The following is a 21,962-nucleotide window of genomic DNA, read 5'->3' as shown; positions in this document are numbered from 1 at the left end:
TCTGGAGTTTCTTGTCTGATTTATGTGCTATCTGCAAGACATAAATACCATGAAATAGCCAAAACAGAGAAAAGGGACAGTCCATTAATTTGTTTAGTTCTGAACTTTCATTCAGGGACCTAGCATACTTCCAGGCTAAAAAGGAACAGAGTAGGCTGGGCGCAGTGGCTCACACCTGTAACCTTAGCACTTTGGGAGGCTGAGGCAGGTGGATCACTTGAGGCCAGGAGTTAAAAACCAGCCTAGCCAATATGGAGAAACCCTGTCTCTACTAAAAATTCAAAAATTAGCCAGGCATGGTGGCGCATGCTGCAGTGAGCCAAGGTTGCACCACTGCACTCCAGCCTGGGTGACAGAGTGAGGTTCCGTCTCAAAAGAAAAATAAAAAGGAACAGAATAATAGCAATATTTGTTTGCTCAGTGTTCAGATGGGATGTCTAGCTAAACATCAATGATTGTTCAAAATATGCTCAGGGGCACAGATGGCGGTACTATCCTAAATTCAGGAGAACAGAACCACAGGGATTTGCAAAGTGATATTAGAGGAAAACGGTTGATTTTACCAACACTTTCTATTAAAAGCGTGGTCATGTTTTAAGAGTTTATAAAGATGTTAAAGACACCTGGGCCACCTGTTTCTTCTGGCCACAGACAAGCTATTTGAAGTGGGCTATACTGCTTTATGATAGAGGACACGCTTTCCTCACTTTCTGCCCTCAGTAACTCTCCAATTTTAATTTCAACCTGCATTTCTGCCCATGCTGAGGACATGCAGGAATTCCTTGACTGCCAGCCTGAGGCGTGGCATGGGGCACTTCAGGCTGCAGTCTGACTACATTTGGCTCTGTGTTAATGCAGCCCGAGCCCTGAACCAGAGGTCTGGACACTGACTTTCCTCTCCACCTGTGGAGCTTTATTCTCTTAAATTGGCAGTCACATCCTTGTCAGCATGAAATCAGGGCTTGCAGGAGTTAAATCTGCTTGAAACATCTGACACCACTTTAACAGAACAACCAAACCTGGTTAATCCAAATCACTTTGCAAACTCTGTATTTATTTGGATTAAAAAGCTTTAGATGAACAACAAAAAAAATGATACATACATGTTATAAGACTAGTTACCACGTAAACCTCAGATGATATGATACAGAAATTAGAATAAACCAAGTTTTAATCAGGTATGAAAACATTCAAGCTCAGAATCATCAACACGAATTTGGGGATTTTACAGAAATAGGTGCCCCTCTCAATTTTTCCTCATAGGAAGGGGAGAGTGGCTTAAAAAAAAACAACAACCAAAACAGTGAAAGGCCTTTTAAATCAGTTGGCTGACAAACATACTGTTTTAAACCTATAGGTTCCCCTCAGCACCCCCGTTTGCAATATAAACAATTCTTCTCCACAGGAACTTACATTTTGAAAACATTTAGGCCATTATACTTTCTAAGCCACATTACTACAGTTCCTAAAACTTATGAAAAAAAGATGTATAGTTTACTTGTACTTTCTTAAGTCAATTTTTTTTTTGGTTTTTCTTTTTTGAAGATGGCTGACCTCAAATCTTATATCCTAAATATTAACGATATCCCCCAAGTTAATATACAGAAAAACATGATTCTAAAATAAATACACAGGCTTTTTAAAAAAAAATTAATTAGGGCCTGTCTAGTGATGCCCTGGGCCAGTGCTGCACTGCCTTAGGGAAGCCCCTGGCTGGATCTATGTTTCCTATAGCACCTCTAGGCACTGGGAAGGAGCCTGGAGGAGAGCTCTGGCTTCTAATGACCCACGTGGCCCCCAGTGAAGAATTTTTTTAGAGGCTCCCCAAAGAAGTCTCATCCAGACCTTAAGGGAAATAAAATGAATGCATGAAATAAATAAATAATTTAACCACAACTAAATTTCATGTTCTTTGGTGTAATTCAAGGATGTCTAGAAACAAAATAATCTGATTGCATTATACAGTCCATGATGATTCAATTGCCCAAATAACCAGGAATTGAAGATTTATCTGACTCACTTTAACAGTAAGGTACTGACACACTACTGCAATACATTTTTTTAAATTCAATATTATTTAAAATACTTGATGCAAATTCAAATCCAGTGGTTGACTAAAGGCAATTAAGTTAAAGGGCCTCCTGTATTTAAAGTATCTAGATACAAGAGACTTTTTTCCATTCTACACTCTTTTGCCCCATGATTTAATAAGTACAGTAATTAAACATCTGGGTACTGATTCATAGCAGATTAAAAGGAAAAAAGCATCCTCTGAGAGTAACTCTCTCAGATTATAAACAGCAGTGGAAGCTCTACCACAATGGCAATCACCCAGTTACTATAAAGCAGGTTTCAAAAACATGCCGCCAAGTGAAACAATGTTCCTACTGTCTGCCATTCTATGCTGCCTTCAAATGTTTATTATAGGGTCATATAAGAAAGACAGGGTCACCAAACCCAAGTGTTTGGGATCTGTAATGGTCTTTCTAGTGAGCATTTTATTAAATTATGATTCCCTTCTCCTGTAATTCAAAAGCACAAGCTAAATTTAAAAAATATTTTAGAAAGTATTAAATTTCTGGTTGAGAATTATAACAACATTGAAACTTAAAAGAAAAAAATACATCTGATAATAAGGAAATAAGGAATACTAAAACATACTTGTATATGAAGGCAATCAATCTACTCGTTCACAATTATGCTTCTTATACAGCTCATATCTAGTTACATACTCTCTTCTCCATGTTAGGTTAGGTGTTATGTTTAAAAATAAATCACCTCCATGCATACCTTAATGCTTTCTTCAAGATGAACTTCAATGTTTTTCAATGTAACAGGTTTAAAATTTTAAATCATCTGAAATTTATAGGCATAAATTGTGAATTCATTATAAATAGATCCAAATATCCTTAAACATACCTGCCTAGACTAAACATACCTCAGGGTTGTGCACATGTTCTGCAAAAATCACTGACCCCATAGTCTAACTCACAGATGTCTAACTCAGCACAATTGAAAAAGTGCTTTTTCCCCTCCTGGTGTCCAGGAGGTACATTACCTGCAGACAGATGCACAGCACTGATTACATATTTCTGTAGTGAGCCTCTGAGTAAATAGAGCAAATGTGCCATGTCTATTAAACATCTAAAACCTAAATAACCACCTTTCAAAGAAAGCACTTCATCTGTAAGAAACAGCTTTTAGAGAAAGTGGCTTAAGATATTCAGGCACATGAAACAAACACAAGTATACTCCCCTCTCTAAGATGTAAACTAGGACAAACTTCACATTTCATTATCAATTTAAACTAATCTGTAAACTCGTGTGTGTGTGTGTGAGTTTTTTTTTTCATTTTGTTCTTTTATATATATAAAAAAAACCCAAAACCAAGAAAAAAAAAACCCCAAGCCAAGACAAAACCTCTAATGGTTTCAGTTCCATGGCAACAAGTAAAAAGATAAAACTCCAAGTCTACATATACCACCAATTATGAAACTGGTTTTAAACGAAGGAAACATATGCAGAAAAATCTTTGTGTATTTGATAAAGTCAACTTAATATAACAAACAAATTGAAATAGCTTATTAAAAGTGTCCTTATATAAAAATGGCCTTGTGATGTACAGTAAAATGCAATAAAAATTATCCTCCTTTGTTCCTTCCCCCCACCCCCAGTAACTAAAATGGCTACTGATCCACAACTCTTTATGCTTCTATATAAAAGAAACGTAATGATGTGATTAAATGTTTTCTAGGTTGTATGCTTGGCGAATGTTGAGAGTGTCCCGCAGCATCAAATCTCGAAGGCGCCAGAGGGCATCTGCCATGGTGGTGTGGGCCCCTTTGCTTTTCAGCCAGTGAGAGGGTAGGCGGCTCTCCTGTTCTTTTGACAAATGGACGTCACGTCTTCGAGCTGAAAATTAAAGTAGAGAGACAGAAATTAGAATTTTAAGTTGGCAAAATTTCCCTCAGTTCTGAGGTCTGACAAACTTATTAAAACACAAAACATTGAATATTTATTAAATATTATGAATTTTAACTGCAGAATATTTCCAAGCACATTTCTTATATCATTATACTAGGCACTAAAAGATTGGATCATGAATTTTTTTTTTTTTTGAGACGGAGTCTCGCTCTGTCGCCCTCGCTGGAGTACAGTGGCGTGATCTCAGCTCACTGCAACCTCTACCTCCTGGGTTCAAGCAATTCTCCTGCCTCAGGCTCCAGAGTAGCTGGGATTACAGGAATCTGCCACCAAGCCTGGCTGATTTTTCTATTTTTAGTAGAAACAGGTTTCACCATGTTGGCCAGGCTGGTCTTGAACTCCTGACCTCAGGTGATCTGCCTACCTTGGCCTCCCAAAGTGCTGGGATTACAGGCGTGAGCCACTGCACCCAGCCTGATCATTATTTTTTCGTAGGCATCCCTGATATTTAATAATTACTTCAATGTTAACAAAAATTCCTAAAAAGGTAAACGTGAAGAAAGGGAAAATATACCTTCTACTCAAAAGAAATGAAATGAGATGACCAAAGTTGGTTTAGAAATCAAGAACAAGTAGAAACTTCCAAACTTCTCTCCAGAAACTACACAAGTACTTTAGTACATACTGAAAATACATAACTATGTTGAACTAAATGAATAGCCTGATAGGCTTCTAATATCTTTTTCCTTTTGTTAAACTGAGGTAAAATAGTTTTTTTTTTTTTTTTTTTTAGACAGAGTCTTATTCTGTCGCCCATGCTGGAGTGCAGTGGTGCGATCTTGGCTCACTGCAACCTCCACCTCTGGGTTCAAATGATTCTCGTGCCTCAGCCTCCCAAGTAGCTGGGATTACAGACACCAGACACCACGCCCAGCTAATTTTTGTATTTTTAGTACAGATGGGATTTCGCCATGTTGGCCAGGCTGGTCTTGATGTCCTGACCTCAAGTGATCTGCCCGTCTCAGCCTCCCAAAGTGCTGGGATTACAGGTGTGAGCCACTGTTCCTGGCCCTCATCTGGCTAATTTTTAATTTTTTTGTAGAGACGGGGTTTTGCCATGTTGTCCAGGCTGGTCTCAAACTCCTGAACTCAATCGATCTGTCCACTTCAGCCTCCCAAAGTGGGAGCCACCGTGCCTGGCCAATAATTTTTAATTTACCCAATGCATCTACACTAATGTCCAAATGCCTGAAAAAACAAAACAAAACAAAACAACAAACAAAAAACAATGTACTTAAAGAGATGGCACTGATGTTTATGAAAAAACTAGGCTTTGAAATTTGGCAAAAAAAAAAAACCACAACAACACTTTTAGGCAGGGCGCCATGACTCATGCCTATAATCCCAGCTATTTGGGAGGCTGAGGTGAGTAGATCACCTGAGGTCAGGAGTTCGAGACCAGCCTGGCCAAAATGGCGAAACCCCATCTCTACTAAAAATAAAAAAATTAGCTGGGCGTGGTAGCGAGCACCTGTAATTCCAGCTGCTCAGGAGGCTAAGGCACAAGAATCGCTTGAACCTGGGGGTCGGAGGTTGCAGTGACTCAAGACTGTACCACTGCACTCCAGCCTGGGCGACAGAGACTGCGTCAAAAATCAAAACAAAAAAACCCAAAAACCATTTTCAGGCCAGGCACAGTGGCTCACACCTGTAATCCCAGCACTTTGAGAGGCCAAGGCGGGTGGATCACTTGAGGTCAAGAGTTTGAGACCAGCCTGGCCGATATGGTGAAACCCCATCTCTACTAAAAATATCAACATTAGCCAGGTGTGGTGGCATGTGCCGGTAATCCCAGCTACTGGGGAGGCTGAGGCAGAAGAATCAGTTGAACCTGGGAGGCGGAGACTGCAGTGAGCCAAGATCGCACCACTGCACTCCAGCCTGGGCAACAGAGCGAGACCCTGTCTCAAAAACAAAACAAAACAAACCATTTTCAGTGTGTTATGTCAACATGCAAAGAAACTCCAAACCATTTATGAAATATATAATTTTAATTGTATAAGAAAAAGGGGTGTTTATTGTATGATATAATATGCTAACAGCAGTAAGACAGCTTTGAGGAAGCATGTATTTCACAAAGGCTTATTTAGAAGGAATCTTCTTACCTGCCAGTGTCTGATCCCACTTGCTAATGCTGTTGGACTCGGCACTGAGTCCTTCAATGTATTTCAGGTAGGCCTCTGAGTGAAGAAGCCGCTGGGTCTTTGGTGGGGGAGCTACAAACATGGGTGTTGTTGGCTGCTGTATGACAGGGGGTCCAGGTGGATGTGGGCCGGGATATGGAGGTGGTGCCTGCTGCCCTGGAGGCCCCAAAACTCCCACCTGAAAGAGCACAGGACCACATGGTGAGGCAAAAAGAGACTCTGCACATGTTCTGAGAAGGAGGATAACTCGAATTCTGTCAAGTCCTAGAGAATCAAACCGGGAGGCTCACCTGTTGTCCATATGGACTTCCACCTGGTGCTGGAGTCCCTACCATAGGGGCCACTCCTTGGTTCATCACACCTATAATTCAGAATGCAATGGCACAGTTAGAGGCTCTGGGTTGAAATGACTGAAAAACTACTGTCTGATAAGAAATGATGCCATTCATAATTCAAACCTATGTACCTCTGCCCTTGAATCTTTGTGGCTAGGAATCCTAAGCACCCCAACATGATTTGAATAGAAAGTTGTTTTGTTTCTAGGTACTTAAAGTATAATACTAGAACAATCTGTCAGATGTACATCAATTATGGCTTAGAAATGGTTTGAACCTTGCATAAAATTCTAGTATTTCTCTAGGTAAGCTATTGTCAGAATATACCTTTACATTCAAGGTGTTTTTCTTCTGACAACACATTCTCCTGCAATTGAAGCCTGTATTTAATTTCCGGAGGAATGGCACTGGAATCAGGCTCAGCAGTAAGCAATGTGCTAGGACAGCAGGGACACAAAGGAAGAGGCTGTGGAAGTGCATAGTTAAATGAGCTTTGTGAAGGCTGAAGGCACAGCCTTGCTATCCCCTCCCAGACCATCAGCAGCTGGTTCTAACTGGAGTCACTAGTGTTGGCAGAGAGAGAACACTTCCATCTGATAGAGTAGCACTCTGAAAAGGAATCATCTGAAGTGAAGTAACCTTGTTGCTATCACTTTATATGCAAAATGACAAAGGAACAGAGAGACTTCATGGCCCTACTAGATTTGTACTATGTCCCTGATAATAATTTTGTAAGCTTCCCTCAGTGAATGCTCATGAGCAATTGTTGTCTCACAGGCACAGTTGATAATAATATTTCCTAAATTTAGTGTCAGAGGCTCTTTTGATTTCAGGGTGCATATTTGCTATTCTGATAAAATACAGAAATAGACAAGGGACCCAGTTCATTAAAAACAAATAAACCTAAAACTGTGGTGAACTGTTCTTGAAAACAAACAAATCTTGCTGGCTGTGTAGAAGAATCGAGAGGAGGTATAACTTCATAGTGTATAGTCCCTTCGGATTAAAAATCGTAATATTCTGTCCAGGCAGAAGCAGCTCCTCATTCTAAAGTTCAGAACTGTTTCATGAATTTGCATGTCATCCTTGTGCCATGCTCAACTCCATATTGTTCCACATAGTATATGTGCTGCTGAAGCGAGCACTAAGGTTCAGAATTGTTAAATGCCACTTCCAGGAAGCATAAGAGAGCCTCTTATTTGTTAGAAAATAACAAGTAAAAAAGCTTCTGTTTAAAAAGCAGGGAGTTTTATATTCCAAGTACCCAGAGGTCCACCCGGATCACCAAAGTAGGATCCTGATGATTATTCGTGAATGAATGAAGAGGTTGTGGTGGGTAAGCTGGTGCTGCAGCAATATATTATTAACCTCTGTGCCCATCACCTCCCTGTGCCCTGGGACACTCACCCACCTTAGACTCCAGAACACGGTGTGGCTCCCTAAACTGTGTAAATCACTGCTTTGCAGGGCAGCACAAATCAGCAAACTCTTCTGCTTCCTCTTGACAAATGCCATACTGGGGCAGCCGGTGAGAATGTGAGCTGAGTCACCAGAAGAGCTCAATGAATCCCCTACTCCTCTAAGCCTGCTCAGACATGTGCATTTGTAGGCACTAAGAGGGGGTCTTCCCTGACTCCTGGCTTATTTTTTAATAAAATAAAATAGATATGGGGTTTCACCATGTTGCCCACTGGTCTTGAACTGCTGAGCTCAAAGCAATCCTCCCACCTCAGCCTCACAAAGTGCTGGGATTACAGGATTGAGTCACCGTGTCCGGCCCTGTCTCCTCAATTCTAAGCAGGTGTGTTGGACTTCCCTCCAATTGAATTTAGGATTTCAGGAAGGGGGAAAGGAAGACAGCTATGTCCCAATCCCCCACCAAAAGACATCTGCAACCTAGAGGGTACTGGCATTAGACATGGCTCCCACTAAGTGCACCTAGAAGGTGTCAACTCCAGCCTGGTCTTATTAGCTCAGTGATACCCTGTGTCAAGGTGAGAGGGCAAAAAATTAAGGCCAAGTCTACCTGCCATATGGGAACATTTACCTTATGACTGACTCCTGCTGCAACAGCAATTCACACAGTCCACTGTTTTCATATGAAGCACCTAACCCTACAAACACTTCCTCCTCTGGGAACACCTGGAGCAAATGCTTCTGTGGAATTATGGCCATATTCTAAGCAACACTCACAAAGAGTGTGGCTGGGGGCTCCAGGCCAGGCCACCAAGTTTGCTCATTCTGCACACTGCTGGGTGCACCCTCCAAAGCGTCATATGGTACCCTGCAAAACCCTATCACTGGTAGGTCCAACACTGGTACAAGCAAATTTAACAAGTTTCCACCCACATTTTACCATTTGGGTTGGGCCCTTAGCTGATGTTTTAGGTAATGGACCAAATGCTTTCCAAGTCTTCCAAAGGTCACATTCCCTCCGTCCAGATTACAGCTAGAGTTCTTTTGCATATGATGGCAATTAATATGGGAACATGTGATTTTCCTTTCATTTAGGTTTTCTTTAAAATAACCTTTCAACTTGCTAATTCACATTTTAAAGTGAAAATGAATGTAGCTATTTCTGGAATCCATTTATATATTTCTATATAAAAGAACTTCTAAGCTTCTGTTGACAGACAAACCAGTATCTACAGCTAGGAGGGTAGGCTAGGCTGTTCTTTAATGTCAGGCTTTTTTTTTTTTTTTTTTTGAGACAGGATCTCACTCTGTTGCTCAGGCTGGAGTGCAGTGGTGCAATCACCACTCACTGCAGCCTCAGTCTCCCCAGGCTCAGGTAATTCTCCCACCTCAGCCTCCTGAGTAGCTGGGACTACAGGCACACGCCACCACACCTGGCTAATTTTTCCTTTTTTTTTTTTTTTTTTTTTTTGAGACGGAGTCTTGCTGTCGCCCAGGCTGGAGTGTAGTGGTGCAATCTCGGCTCACTGCAACCTCTGCCTCCCGGGTTCAAGTGATTCTTCTGCCTCAGCCTCTCGAGTAGCTGGGACTACAGGCGCCCGCCACCGCCACCACACCCAGCTAATTTTTGTATTTTTAGTAGAGACGGGGTTTCACCATATTGGCCAGGCTGGTCTCGAACTCCTGACCTCAAGTGATCCGCCCACCTTGGCCTCCCAAAGTGCTGGGATTACAGGCATGAGCCACCGTGCCCGGCCTAACACCTGGCTAATTTTTATAGAGATGGGGTCTCACCAGGTTGCCCAGGCTGGTCTTGAACTCCTGGGCTCAAGTGATCCATCTTCCTTATTCTCTGAAAGTGCTGGGATTACAGGCATCAGCCATTACACCTGGCATGTCTTGCCTCTTAGGGAACTTACATACAGAACACTAATTCAGTGAAAATGCATTCCCTCCCTGCTTTTTGTTCTAAGACAGACTGAGTGAAAGATTTCTGAAGAGTTCTACATTAGCAGCTCTGCAATCCCCTTAGAAAGGCTGCTTGAGGAGAAGTAGGAGATGGAACAGATACTCTATACCCTGTGAGATAAGAATTGCACCAGAGGGAGAAATGCAACTCAGGGGCAAAAAGTGCTTTTATATGTTACTCTGAACTAGCAATTTGGGGAACTTCATTCACTGATAAGAGGACACAGTCTTCTAGGCTGTCTGGCTTTTCAAGGACATGTCAAATTAGTTGAGTGATTATCGATAGAGTATGCCTCTTGTCCCTTGGTTTGCTGAGTCTGGCCTCTGCCATGTGTCCTGTGCTGCTGCCAGCAGCCAGGTGCACAAGGGTACAAGTGCTGGGCCACCTGCTGAATGCACAGGACATGGCCTGCTTCTGACAACCTTTGGATTCTCAGGGAGGGAAGGCCGGGCCACAATGGGCCACGGGTGCCTCCTGGAACAACTGGTTGAAAAAGGAAAAAGAGAATATGAAGATGAGATTAATGAGTGAATGAGGATGAAGTTCTTACCCGGTGGTGGGATGCCCGGGAGGCCAGGCACACCTGGCGGAAGATGGTGGGGTGGAGGCCCCCCAGGGTGAAGTGGCTGCATGCTGCCCATGCTAACAAGGCCATCAACTGGGCCCTGCAAAGGTGGAAGGCCTGGCGGATAGCCACCCATCATGCCTTGAAGGACACAACAAATTTCAGACATGCATCATTAACATGCAACATGAGCTAAGTAATAACAACCAACCCCCACATGCACTACCAATGAATAAAGCACCCTTAGTACTGCATGATATAACAGCAATTAGTGCAATTATTTTGTTGCAATAATGAACAAAATAAAAAGTTACAAATATGAGACCCAACATTTTGGGATGAATTAGTACTTGGTACACTATTATTTGTAGTTATTTTCGCTGGGGTAAATACGCTGCATGTTTTTAGTTAAATAATAGTAAAGAGTTCTAGTAACAGCCTTCCCAAGGTCATAATTATTGCAAGCTGTTCAAACAGAGTGACCAGTTCTGCTGACTGCAATTCTAACTGAATAGTATAAACCCCATCATTCCACTCTGCCCACACTCATATGCCTATCTTGGGTACACACGAGATAGGAAGGGAGGGAAATGAGGCGCATAGTCCTGATCACAAAGCATGGTTCTCCAGCTTGGGGGCAAGAATTGTTCAAGACTCCTACATCTACTCCTCCTTTCTAGCCTTACCACTGCTGGTAAGAATGGATTGTGCTTGGGCTTGAGTTGGGGAACAGCTTCTAAGAACCATCACAGTGAATGATATTTCCTTCTTTAGATCTAAAAATGTGATAAAGATAAAACCTAAACCCTCCCAACCAAGCCAACCAAGTCCAGGTCACTCAGGAGCCTACACACAGACTTTACAGAGGAATGGCTGGAGAATCGGGCTCTGCTGATATGAGAAAATGCCAAATGCCATCAGTCTCCAAGCTCAAATATCCTTATATAAACCTTAACAGGGAGCATTTTAATTTGAGGTACACAATTTCTGTGAACAGAGGCTTTTATTCCTTTATTTTCAAAGTGTACCTACACATGACAAAATATTTTCTACTGGCTAGAGAAGAGTTTCAGCAAACAAGTATTTTTGGCAGAAGGAATAAATGTAAGAAAAAAAATTCAAAATGTCAAGGACTCACCTATCAAAAGACCTTTAAAACCACATGGCATTTTTTTTTAAAACAAGAAAAACAACTTGAGTTTTCTGGGATTTGTAATGATCATGATGAATAAGAACACAAAGCTCCCCCCAAAATGCAGTCACCTTTGGTCACAGCTTCTTGCAAAGGGAGGGTTTGAGGGACTGGTGCCAAACCTCATTTTTATAAAATACTCTTTGTAGAGGGATTCTGTCAAACAGTGGAAAACTTCAGATTCTGAGAATTTTACTCTTGGACTTTCCCTGAAGATTTCAAAGATATTTATTTATAAAAGTTTAGTCTTTTAAGGCTATGAAATTACTAAAAATTCTGAGATCGATTCACCCTGCTTCACTAGTCATACCTAAGCTGACTGACAAACTTACAATTACATAAACCAAATGACAAACATTTGAATAATAACCTCTCTATACATAAAATAAGATTATGAGTTTTCATTTTTTTTTTAAATGAAGAGTTCAGAGAGTAAAAACTACTTTTGAACAGACACCATCCTCTTAATTAAACATGAAGAGATCCAATGCTACCAATCTTTTAACCACACCACCAGTTATAGCATTTAGGGTTAAGTAGGTGGGAAATTTAAGGATGTTAAGAGGCTTTGCTTTCAATTACAAAAGCCCATCTGAACGCAGCCTTCATGGGCTGTGGTTGAAGAAATTATTAAAACTGAAAGACATGACACTTGTCTTCATTAAACTGTACTTTGGCATTTATTATCCCAGTCACATGTGTTCAAATGAGCTTCAATGCTTGTAAGCAAAGCTGGTCTCAAGACAGCAACAAGGCTAATAAGTAAGACTCAGGCCCTAAGAAACCTGTAAAACCATGAAAAATCACCCTCTTAGCTGCAGGGTTCCCCACGAGGACCAAAGAGTGGTTACTGTAGAGAATGCTTGCTTTTCACTCCCAGGGCCCAGAAGTCTAGCCAGCACACCCTAAATAATGGAGCAGGGGCTTTCTAGAGGGACCACCTTCCTCATCCATAGAGTTCTATAATCTTCTTCCCCAACAGGGAGCTAAAATGCTGCAGCTGCTGTTTTTTTTTTAAATTGATTTTAGCTGTTTGTATTCATTTTGTTAATGTGTCCCTGGGTTTTGAAGTCAAGGGCACAGTGCCACAACGTCACACATCGAATAGAACAAAACACGATGTCAATGAGGGAATTCTAACTTTCAAAGTCCCCATGTTCAAGGCCTGATTTCTAAAAACCTCTGGAACCCCATTAACCAAAATGGGCCATGGAATAGAGCAGGCGATTATGAGATTTGTTAGATCAACATCAGTTACACTGAAAGTACTGAAAACCATGATTCAGATGTGCTTTGGCGAGTGCAACTGCTGAGTTCAGCGACAGTGCATTTGAGAACTTGCCATCACAAAAGTTAGGAGCGACAATGGAAAAGTTATCCTATGCTACTCTTCCTTAAAAAGCAAAAACGAAACAGCAAAAACAGCATCCCAACAAGCCTGCCTTGAACAACACTATCTTGGACTCCCTGCGAAAGAGGTCAGACTGCTTGCTTAAGAAGAAACACAGGTGGCTTGTACAGACCTCACCAGGATTGGAGAGGTCTCAAAGAAGGGGCCCGAGAAGTGGTCTGCAGGCTTCTCATTGGAGACATGTCAGACAAAGATATTCAATTCAAGAAGAGTCAAATTTGCTATGGCTACCAGAACCAGAGACAACACACACAAGCAAACCACATTCATCATTTTCTTTTTCTTTTTTTTTTCTTAAATATGTGACTGGGATACTAACAGAAAATGCAGTTTAATGTAATTAAATAGAAAAGCATTACAGAGTGGGCACAATGAATTGAATAAGGACTTTGTATTCTATTTAGCAGTCATGCATATTGGTGACCAAGAAAGGATTTACAATTCATTGTCAAAAAATCCTTTTAAATGGTCAGTCTTTTAAGGATGGCTGCAGCAGAACAAGGCAAACTGAATACTGGAATGAGACGGGAAAATCAACACCACCTAAAGACTGGTTTTGTGTTTTATCTTGGGAGTCCCTCTAGAACAGAATTCAGGGTCTACTTTCGTATTTTCTGCTATAGTGCTCTATCAAGAGCAGGCTGGGGTGGAGAACATCACCAGACCATGCCCACAGCCAGGGAAGAGCTGCTCCCTACCAATTACCAGGGTTGGGCCCAGGGCCCATTTCTGGGGCAGAAGGGAGGCATTGCCCATATGGGAAAGGCAATATAGGACAACATGGATGACTTCAAACTTTGAATCTGTCATGAGAAAAGGCAATAGACTGTGGCCTACTCCTTATTGGAGAAAAAAAAAATGAAGGAATTTCTTAAAGTGGAAAAAAAATGGTCTTAGCTCCTGTTTTTACCTGCAACAGGTGTCAACTGCTGATTGAGCATCCCCATTGGTGTTGGTGGTGGCACCACCCCCATGAGAGCCCCCACAGGGGTGCCTGCTCGGGGAGAAGCACTCGGCTGCTGTTGCTGTGCTGCTCGCTCTCTCTCCTGCTGCTCAGCAACTTTAGCTGCCCGCTCTGTAAAGGCATTTCAGATTTTCAATTCTGTTTTTAACCCAGGAATTCAAAATACCATCCATTGCATTCAACAGGACTAGTAAAAACACAGGCAACAGTTCTGTCTCAATGGAAGGAACAGTAGATGACTAGTCTCAACACAGGAGGAGTCGGGCCGATTTCACTTGGTAACCTAGAGTCCAGCTTTCCTATCCCATCTTGAGAACTGGTCTGCAAAGATTTCAAGAATGTTAAGACTGCAACACACATTCAGAAAGCACAGGTTTTATGTAAACACGTCACCAGCATAACCACCATGGTTAATCTCACGAGGCACCCTGAAGATGAGAAGCGCTACCATTATTCTAGTATTAATAGCATTACAGATTATTTATAATTTCAACATGAAGCAATTCCATGGCCCATTATAATTTTTGGTACAATTGTTACTTACTATATATATTTCCTGATTCTTTGTACCCAATTTTACTAAGATTTGAGGACTCATCATGAGTGTCATGGAGTTTAGCAGCTGAAGAAAATTAACTCTGTAAGGGAAAAGTAGCTGACTGCCTCCTTCAGAAGGTTTTAGGGAAACAACTCATTTCTACATTCTAATGAAGCAAAGAAGTCATGTTTAATAAACCCCAAAGGAAAAAAATGCATTATACTTCAGGCTACAATCATCAGAAGCAGAGAATTATATAAATGCATATGTAGCAATGGACAATGTACTGAAAGAACCAGGTTTCCTGAAGCTGAGCAGTTCAATACTGACCATAAACCACCCTAAATCAATGAAAATTCCAGAATCCCTCTTATTTCATTCAAAATGCAAAAAAAGCATTTGCTGTAGCAGTTCCGGGCCGTAGAATACATCCTGCTACTTCCCCACTCCCCGGCCCTGAGCTACTCTGTTTGCATCTCCAGAGCCGGGAGCTCCAATGATCATGTTTCCAGTCTTTTTGGGAGCTAGCAGACTGAACCCCTACTGAAGAACTCTTGAAATGTTGTATTTCCAAAGCTCCCACCATACAGGGTTTCTTGTCTCACCATTCATAAATAGAAGATACCCCCACTCATCACATAGGCAAATGGAGGCTGGGAGACAGGCAGTCACTTGTCCAAGGACAGAGAGAACCAGCAACCTATGGCCCTAACTCCCGATATCACACTCCAACTGCCACACATAAACCCTCCAACATGGAACTCAACACCACTGATTTGAGGAGGGGGAAAATAGCTTGAGGTCATATGGCTTTACAGAGAATCAAGAAGCTACAGCTCCAGTCCTCCTTTAAGAATATGAAAATCAAGCAATCAAAGGCCTCTTGGCTGTGACAGAGTTGCCTGCATAGCCTTATCATCACTAAGACTGTCCTAGTTTGCAGACCCTTTGTACAATGAGTATGAGAGACGAAGGCCATTTGAACAAACTATTTACTTGAGCTAGCAGTAAAAAAAAAAAAAAATCGACCTAGGGTCCCACTTCAAATTCTAGTATTTTCATTAAACAAGTGACACAGTAAAGTGGGAAAGCAAAAAAATGAAATGGAAAAAAAAAATAAGGCCTGTGGATTGAATATTGGATTGGCCACCCAAACTCTAAACTTTGGGCTTTGAATTCAATGAGAGAAAACATCAAAAGTTCAGATTTTATGTCTCAGGTAGATGCTGCTGAGTCATATAACTCCCCCCTCACTAGGTTCTCACTCACTTTCAGACTCTCCTTCGAATTTGGAAGGATGTTCCAGACGCCATCACCTCTCCCTCTCTTCATTCCTACTCCAGTGTTTTTACCTTCACAGTGTCTTCAGGTATCTCTCTCCTGCTCACACTCTAAATAACCAGCCACCCAGCACTGGCTTCATTTGCCTTGCTGCTGCTGCTGTGCTGCTTGCTCAGGAATATTCATGTGAGCTTAATTTTCAACACTCCTCCAGCTCAGTGGTATAGTAGGTCTTAACTTTCAATAAGGTCAGAAATATCAAAGCTCCACAAAGTTCTAGGTTCTTATGGAACTGACTAGGATTTTCCAAAGAATATTCTGCAAAATATTAGTTCTTTAGGGTATTCATAGGTACCACATAAATACCTGGTCAAATTTCAGAAAATGCCAGATAATATAAAACAGGTTATTTACTGGCGGTCTTAAAGCCTTTAATATGGGAATATGCATGCTGTATGAAAGGAGAGAAGGTTAGCACTCCCCTTGATAAGGACAGAGGAGGCCCTTGGGCCTGACAACACACATACGGGAATATGCACCCTAAGTTTCCAAGAGAGAGAGTTTGGAATGCTTCTCAAACTGGTTTTGCCACAAAATGTTTTTTGGCTAAACATCTTGCAGGATTAGGATTCTCTGCAGAAGATCCTTGGGGAAGCCTGTCAGATTATTTCATAGTAATCAATCAATTATAATAAATGACCTTTTTTTTTTTTTAAAGAAGTTTCTTTGGAGACTTCATAAATTTTAAAAGGGGCACCCTAAATAATTAATGTTTGCCAGAAAATAATAGAACTGTACCCACCTAAGAAGAGTAGTGGTTGACCATTGTAGAGAGGAGCTCTAAACTGGCAAAATGAACCAACATATAAAATTCCAGATGGAAAAAATATAGCTCAAAGGGCAATAGTACTGCCTAATCTAATGCTTACTACTAATTTCTTTACTAAGTCCATGTCTGATATTAAAAAAAACCCATAAAAACAAAAACCCAACAACAAAAAACAAAAAATCTCAAGTATTTGTCTCTAAATGGCTAAGAACCACCAAATTCTTGAATGACAGCTCACTGCCCGAAGTGATTTAATTAGAATAAAAGGAAAATAAAGGCAGTTGAGCTTTATAAAAAAGACCCAAATACCTTAGAAGTAGCTATGAATACAGACACAGTATAGGCCAGGACTGACCTAGGAAACCAAGCACTTTAGCAAAGACTCAGCCTGAAGTTTAAATATATGGCTTACCAAGAGCTATAACACAAGATCACTGATTTTAAGAGACCCTTTTCAGATGAATTTTAATTAAAATTATATTTAACATCATTGTACAATAATTCGCTAGCTCAACATGTATGCTTACAGGGCTTAATGAAAGAAAAAAATCATGCAATTTTTCGTAGCAAAATATTTTGGAGAAATTTGCAGGGGAAAATACAACACCAGGATCACAGGCCAAGTCAGGGGCAGTGCTCTGCTCAGTCAGGACAAGGCTAGCATCTAAAATACTGGTTGGGTGCCATTTGGAACAGTCCCCAAAATAAAAGTTCATGTGCAAGTGGTAAGAACGAGAGTAAAACCTGTCTGCGCGCGTGCATTCCTGAAACACCCCCTTGCTTCCAAAGACAGTTGTGCCTAGGCTCTATTTACCTTCATATTCCGCTTTCTTGGCTGTCTCAAGATTTCTCCATTCTGTCCCCACCAGGCGGCTGAGCTCCCCGAAAGAGTAATCTGGGTGTTGGGCCTTAATCACAGCCCTCATCTCACTGCTGAACAGGATGTAGCCACTCATGTTGATTTTCCGTTTGGAGCCTTCCTTCTTTGCACTGCCTTTGGCAGACTTTGGGGTAGACTGTAAGACAGAAAGGTCTTATGGTGCATCAAAACATTACATTTGGTTAAGTGCTCAAAATTTCAGAAGCCAGCCGGGCGCAGTGGCTCACGCCTGTAATCCTAGCACTTTGGGAGGCCGAGGCAGGCGGATCACGAGGTCAGGAGATCGAGACCATCCTGGCTGACACAGTGAAATCCCATTTCTACTAAAAAAAAAAATACAAAAAATTAGCCAGGCGTGGTGATGGGCACCTGTAGTCCCAGCTACTCGGCAGGCTGAGGCAGGAGAATGGCGTGAACCTGGGAGACGGAGCTTGCAGTAAGCCAAGACCGCGCCACTGCACTCCAGCCTGGGCGACAGAGCAAGACTCCGTCTCAAAAAAAAAAAAAAAAAAAAAAAGAAAAATTTCAGAAGCCAGGAACATGTGATTCACTAGTTACTGCTTTATTGACACGTTTGGTTTATAGCTGGCTATTTTCTTGGTCAAAACACACCTCTTCCTTATCTATTACATGTAAGAAATAAATGAAAGTTTCACTGAATTCCATGGATGCAATCTGTAATGGTGACCTCACAATTAAGTCTTCAGAAAATTCTTTTTTTTTTTTTTTAATGATACAGGGTCTTGCTCTGTCACCAGGCCAGAGTACAGTGGTGCAATCATATCTCACTGCAGCCTTGATCTCCCAGGCTCAAATGATTCTCCTGCCTCAGCCTGCCGAGTAGCTGGGACTACAGGTGTGCATCACCATGCCTGACTAATTTTTAAAATTTTTAGTAGAGATGAGATCTCACTATGTTGCCCAATGTGGTCTTCAACTCCTGAGCTCAAGTGATCCTCCTGCCTTGGCCTCCCAAAGTGCTGGGATTACAGACATGAGCCACCATGCCTGGCCAAGTCTTGTAAAAATTCTGAATGAGAAAAAAATACCAACAGAGATCACCTCAACCAAAAGATGAGGTCCTACATAAGGAGAGATTAAAAAGACATGGGTAATAAAAGCCAAAGACAAACAGGGTGACGTTGCTCCTTACTGCTTTTCTTCAGCACAAGGAAGTCTTCTAACTAAGCCCACCATTAAAATAGCTATGAAATTTTAAAGATATTAATTTTAAATTATTAATGGTATTAATATAAATTATTAATGGGATAATGACATAATTTTTGTCAATTAAAAATAAATGAATAAATCATGGCACTGACAAATTAAAATCTGTTCCTTCCTGTAGAATTCTAAGTTAAAGCTCACATATGGAGGGGCTGGATGTCACTTTACTTTGGTTTTGAGTCTGCTGCAAACCAAAGGTGGTAATAAGACAAGTAACAGGAACTTGTCACCTTCACCTGTGGGGGTGTGTAGGGCATGAGGTCCAGCTCACTGGCCAGGGGGGTCTGAAGCTGAGGTAGAGAAGGAGGTTCAATGACCTCACTATCTTCTTCTCCCATCTCTTCAATATCATCATCTCCACCTTCTAACTCGGCAAATTTAGCTTCCAGCAACTGGATCTTCTTTTCCAACAAAGGTGATGGCTCCTTCTGAGGAATAATTGGTTTTCTGAAAAAAGTGACATAAAAAACCTAAAATCACCTAACGCCCCTCCAGAATGAGCCGGAAAGCAGTGTTCCACCTTAACAACTAGAAGTGACTTCCTGCAATCTGCAATATATGCCCTAAAGGCAGCATGGAAAGAGTTTAAATGTGTATTTATGAAATTACTTCTACTTAGAGACGCTTGTTTTTAAATAATTATGCTGAATATCCACAAAAGTATTGTATCCAAAGTTGGGATCTAGTTGCCTATACACAGCAAAAAGAGTTTTCATAATCTGTGGAACTGAGAAATCTTCTGACAGGATATAAACCAGAACCAAGTGTTTCTGCCTCATTCCACAATTACTGGAGTCTACACACCAAGGGCACTATTAGAGCAGCCACCAGGTCCCAGCAGATTATGAAGTCTTTCCTTTAATCTTTAACTGAATAAATATTTTCTATTTGAAATATTTACTACTCTGGTTTAAGATCTAATAAAAAATTAAAAACACTGGACTACACTATGTTGGTATCAGTTAATGGAAGTGCTCTTTCTTCCTTAAGTTTTTCAAGCTTTACCTGAAGTAGTAAATTTCATCATCTACCACTTTAGCAGAGAGTGAAAACCTCTTCAATCCTTTGAATTTCTTCATCTGCTTGTCACTTTCATTGTAGCGGCTCTCACAAAGCAGAATGTCATTTTCTGGTATTTCAGTTGGCCTGCAGGAGAGGAAGTCTTTGAATGACAACACAGCACACTTTCCTGAAAGAGAAAATTAGAAAGAAATTAAAGGAGTAAACTGTGGTCATAGTAATTGTTTTATCATTTTATTATTTTTGGATGAATACATTCATATAATTAAAAATTTTAAAGATATGAAAGGGGCTAGGAGTGGTGGCCCATGCCTGTAATCCCAGCACTTTGAGAGGCTGAGGTGGGCAGGTCTCTTGAGCTCAGGAGTTTGAGACCAGCCTGGGCAACATAGTGAGACCCCCAAATTCTACAAAAAAATACAAAAAATTAGCTGGGTGTGGTGGTGCATGCCTGTAGTCCCAGCTACTCGGGAGGCTGAGGTGGGAATCATCTGAGTCTGGGAAGTCTGAGTCTGAGGCTACACTGAGCTGTGATTGCACTACTGCACTCCAGCCTGGGTGATAGAGTGAGACCCTATCCCAAGAAAAAAAAAAAAAAAGATATAATACGATATGTATTGGCATGAGGACAGAATATATAGGTCAATGGAATAGAACTGAAAGTGTAGAAATAAACCAATATAATAGGGCTTTTATGGACAACTGTTTTTGTTAAGGGTTCCAAGACAATTCAGTGGGGGAAAGAACACTCTTTTCAACAGATGGTACGGTACCAGGACAACTGGATTTCCACTTCTGCCCATGAATGCAGTTGAACTCCTACCTCCTATCATATATAAAAATTAATTTGGCCAGGCACGGTGGCTCATGCCTGTAATCCCAGTACTTTGGGGAGGCCGAGGCAGGCGAAACATGAGGTCAAGAGATCGAGACCGTCCTGGCCAACATGATGAAACCCCATCTCTACTAAAAACACAAAAATTAGCTGGGCGTGGTGGCATGCACCTGTAGTCCCAGCTACTCAGGAAGCCGAGGCAGGAAAATTGCTTGAACCTGGAAGGCGGAGGTTGCAGAGAGCCAGGATGATGCCACTGCACTCCAGCCTGAGTGACAGAGCGAGACTCCGTCTCAAAAAAATATATATAAAAAAAAAATAATTCAAAATGGGCTGGGTGCAGTGGCTCATGCCTGTAATCCCAGCACTTTGAGAGGCCAAGGAGGGTGGATCACTTGAGGTCAGGAGTTCGAGACCAGCCTGGCCAACATGGTGAAACCTTGTCTCTACTAAAAATACAAAAAAATTAGCTGGGCATGGTGGTGCGCTCCTGTAAGCTCAGCTACTCAGGAGTCTGAAGCAGAAGAATTGCTTGAACCCGGAAGGCAGAGGCTGCAGTGAGCCAAGAGCACCCCACTGCACTCTAGCCTGGGCAATAGAGTGAGACTCAGTCTCCAAAAAAAAAAAAAAAAAAAGTCTTTATTTATCAAAATTAAGAACTTTTGTGCTCCAAAGGATACTATCAAGAAAGTGAAAAGATAAGCCATAGAAGAAAATATTTGCAAATCATATATCTAGTAACAGTCTAGTATATAGAATATATATTCCTACAACTCAACATTAAGACAAATATATAACCCAATTAAAAAATGTGCAAAAGATATAAATTGACATTTCTCTAAAAAAAGACATACAAATGTCCAATAGGCACATGAAACAATGCTTAGCTGGGCGCGGTGGCTCATGTCTGTAATCCCAGCACTTTGGGAGGCCGAGGCGGGTGGATCATGAGGTCAGGGGATCGAGACCGTCCTGGCTAACATGGTGAAACCCCATCTCTACTAACAATACAAAACATTAGCCGGGCGTGGTTGCAGGCGCCTGTAGTCCCACCTAGTCGTGAGGCTGAGGCAGAAGAATGGCCTGAACCCAGGAGGCGGAGCTTGCAGTGAGCCAAGATTGTGCCACTGCACTCTAGCCTGGGTGAAAGAGCGAGACTCCATCTCAAAACAAAAAACAAAAAACAAAAAACAAAACAAAAAAACCCACAATGCTTAACATCATTCATCATCAGGGAAACGCAAATCAAAACGGCAATGTAATACTACTTCACACCCCATTAAGATGCCTGTATTAAAAAAAACCCAAAACAGAAAATAACAAGTGGTGGCAAGGATGTGAAGAAAATGGAACCCTTGTATCTTGGTGGGAC

General features: G+C 41.4%; 1 protein-coding gene and 1 pseudogene across 50 annotated transcripts in view; one reads left to right on the top strand and one right to left on the bottom strand.

Annotated features, from left to right (window-relative positions):
- Window positions 1–1,033: 1,033 nt before the first annotated feature.
- Window positions 1,034–21,962, bottom strand: part of PBRM1 (polybromo 1) — a 142,513-nt gene continuing 121,584 nt past the window's right edge. For 22 of the 50 annotated variants that reach the window (XM_054552081.2, XM_024244402.3, XM_054552092.2 and 19 more), the window contains 8 exons: window positions 19,741–19,924; window positions 18,972–19,182; window positions 17,443–17,644; window positions 13,927–14,091; window positions 10,399–10,554; window positions 6,419–6,489; window positions 6,090–6,306; window positions 1,034–3,912 (listed from right to left, as the gene is read on the bottom strand). In XM_054552081.2, coding sequence (XP_054408056.2) covers window positions 3,740–3,912; window positions 6,090–6,306; window positions 6,419–6,489; window positions 10,399–10,554; window positions 13,927–14,091; window positions 17,443–17,644; window positions 18,972–19,182; window positions 19,741–19,924 — 1,379 coding nt within the window. In that variant the 3' untranslated portion in view covers window positions 1,034–3,739. Of the gene's footprint in view, window positions 3,913–6,066; window positions 6,307–6,418; window positions 6,490–10,398; window positions 10,555–13,926; window positions 14,092–17,442; window positions 17,645–18,971; window positions 19,183–19,740; window positions 19,925–21,962 lie in introns of those variants that run through there. The other 28 variants (XM_054552118.2, XM_054552124.2, XM_054552120.2 and 25 more) reach the window with 5 other exon arrangements.
- Window positions 16,248–16,385, top strand: LOC112132911 (U6atac minor spliceosomal RNA; annotated as a pseudogene).

Source organism: Pongo abelii, chromosome 2, assembly GCF_028885655.2.
Source record: "Pongo abelii isolate AG06213 chromosome 2, NHGRI_mPonAbe1-v2.0_pri, whole genome shotgun sequence".
NCBI lineage: Eukaryota > Metazoa > Chordata > Mammalia > Primates > Hominidae > Pongo > Pongo abelii.
The sequence above is the reverse complement of the archived record's forward strand: the minus strand, read 5'-3'. Positions and strand labels throughout refer to the sequence as shown.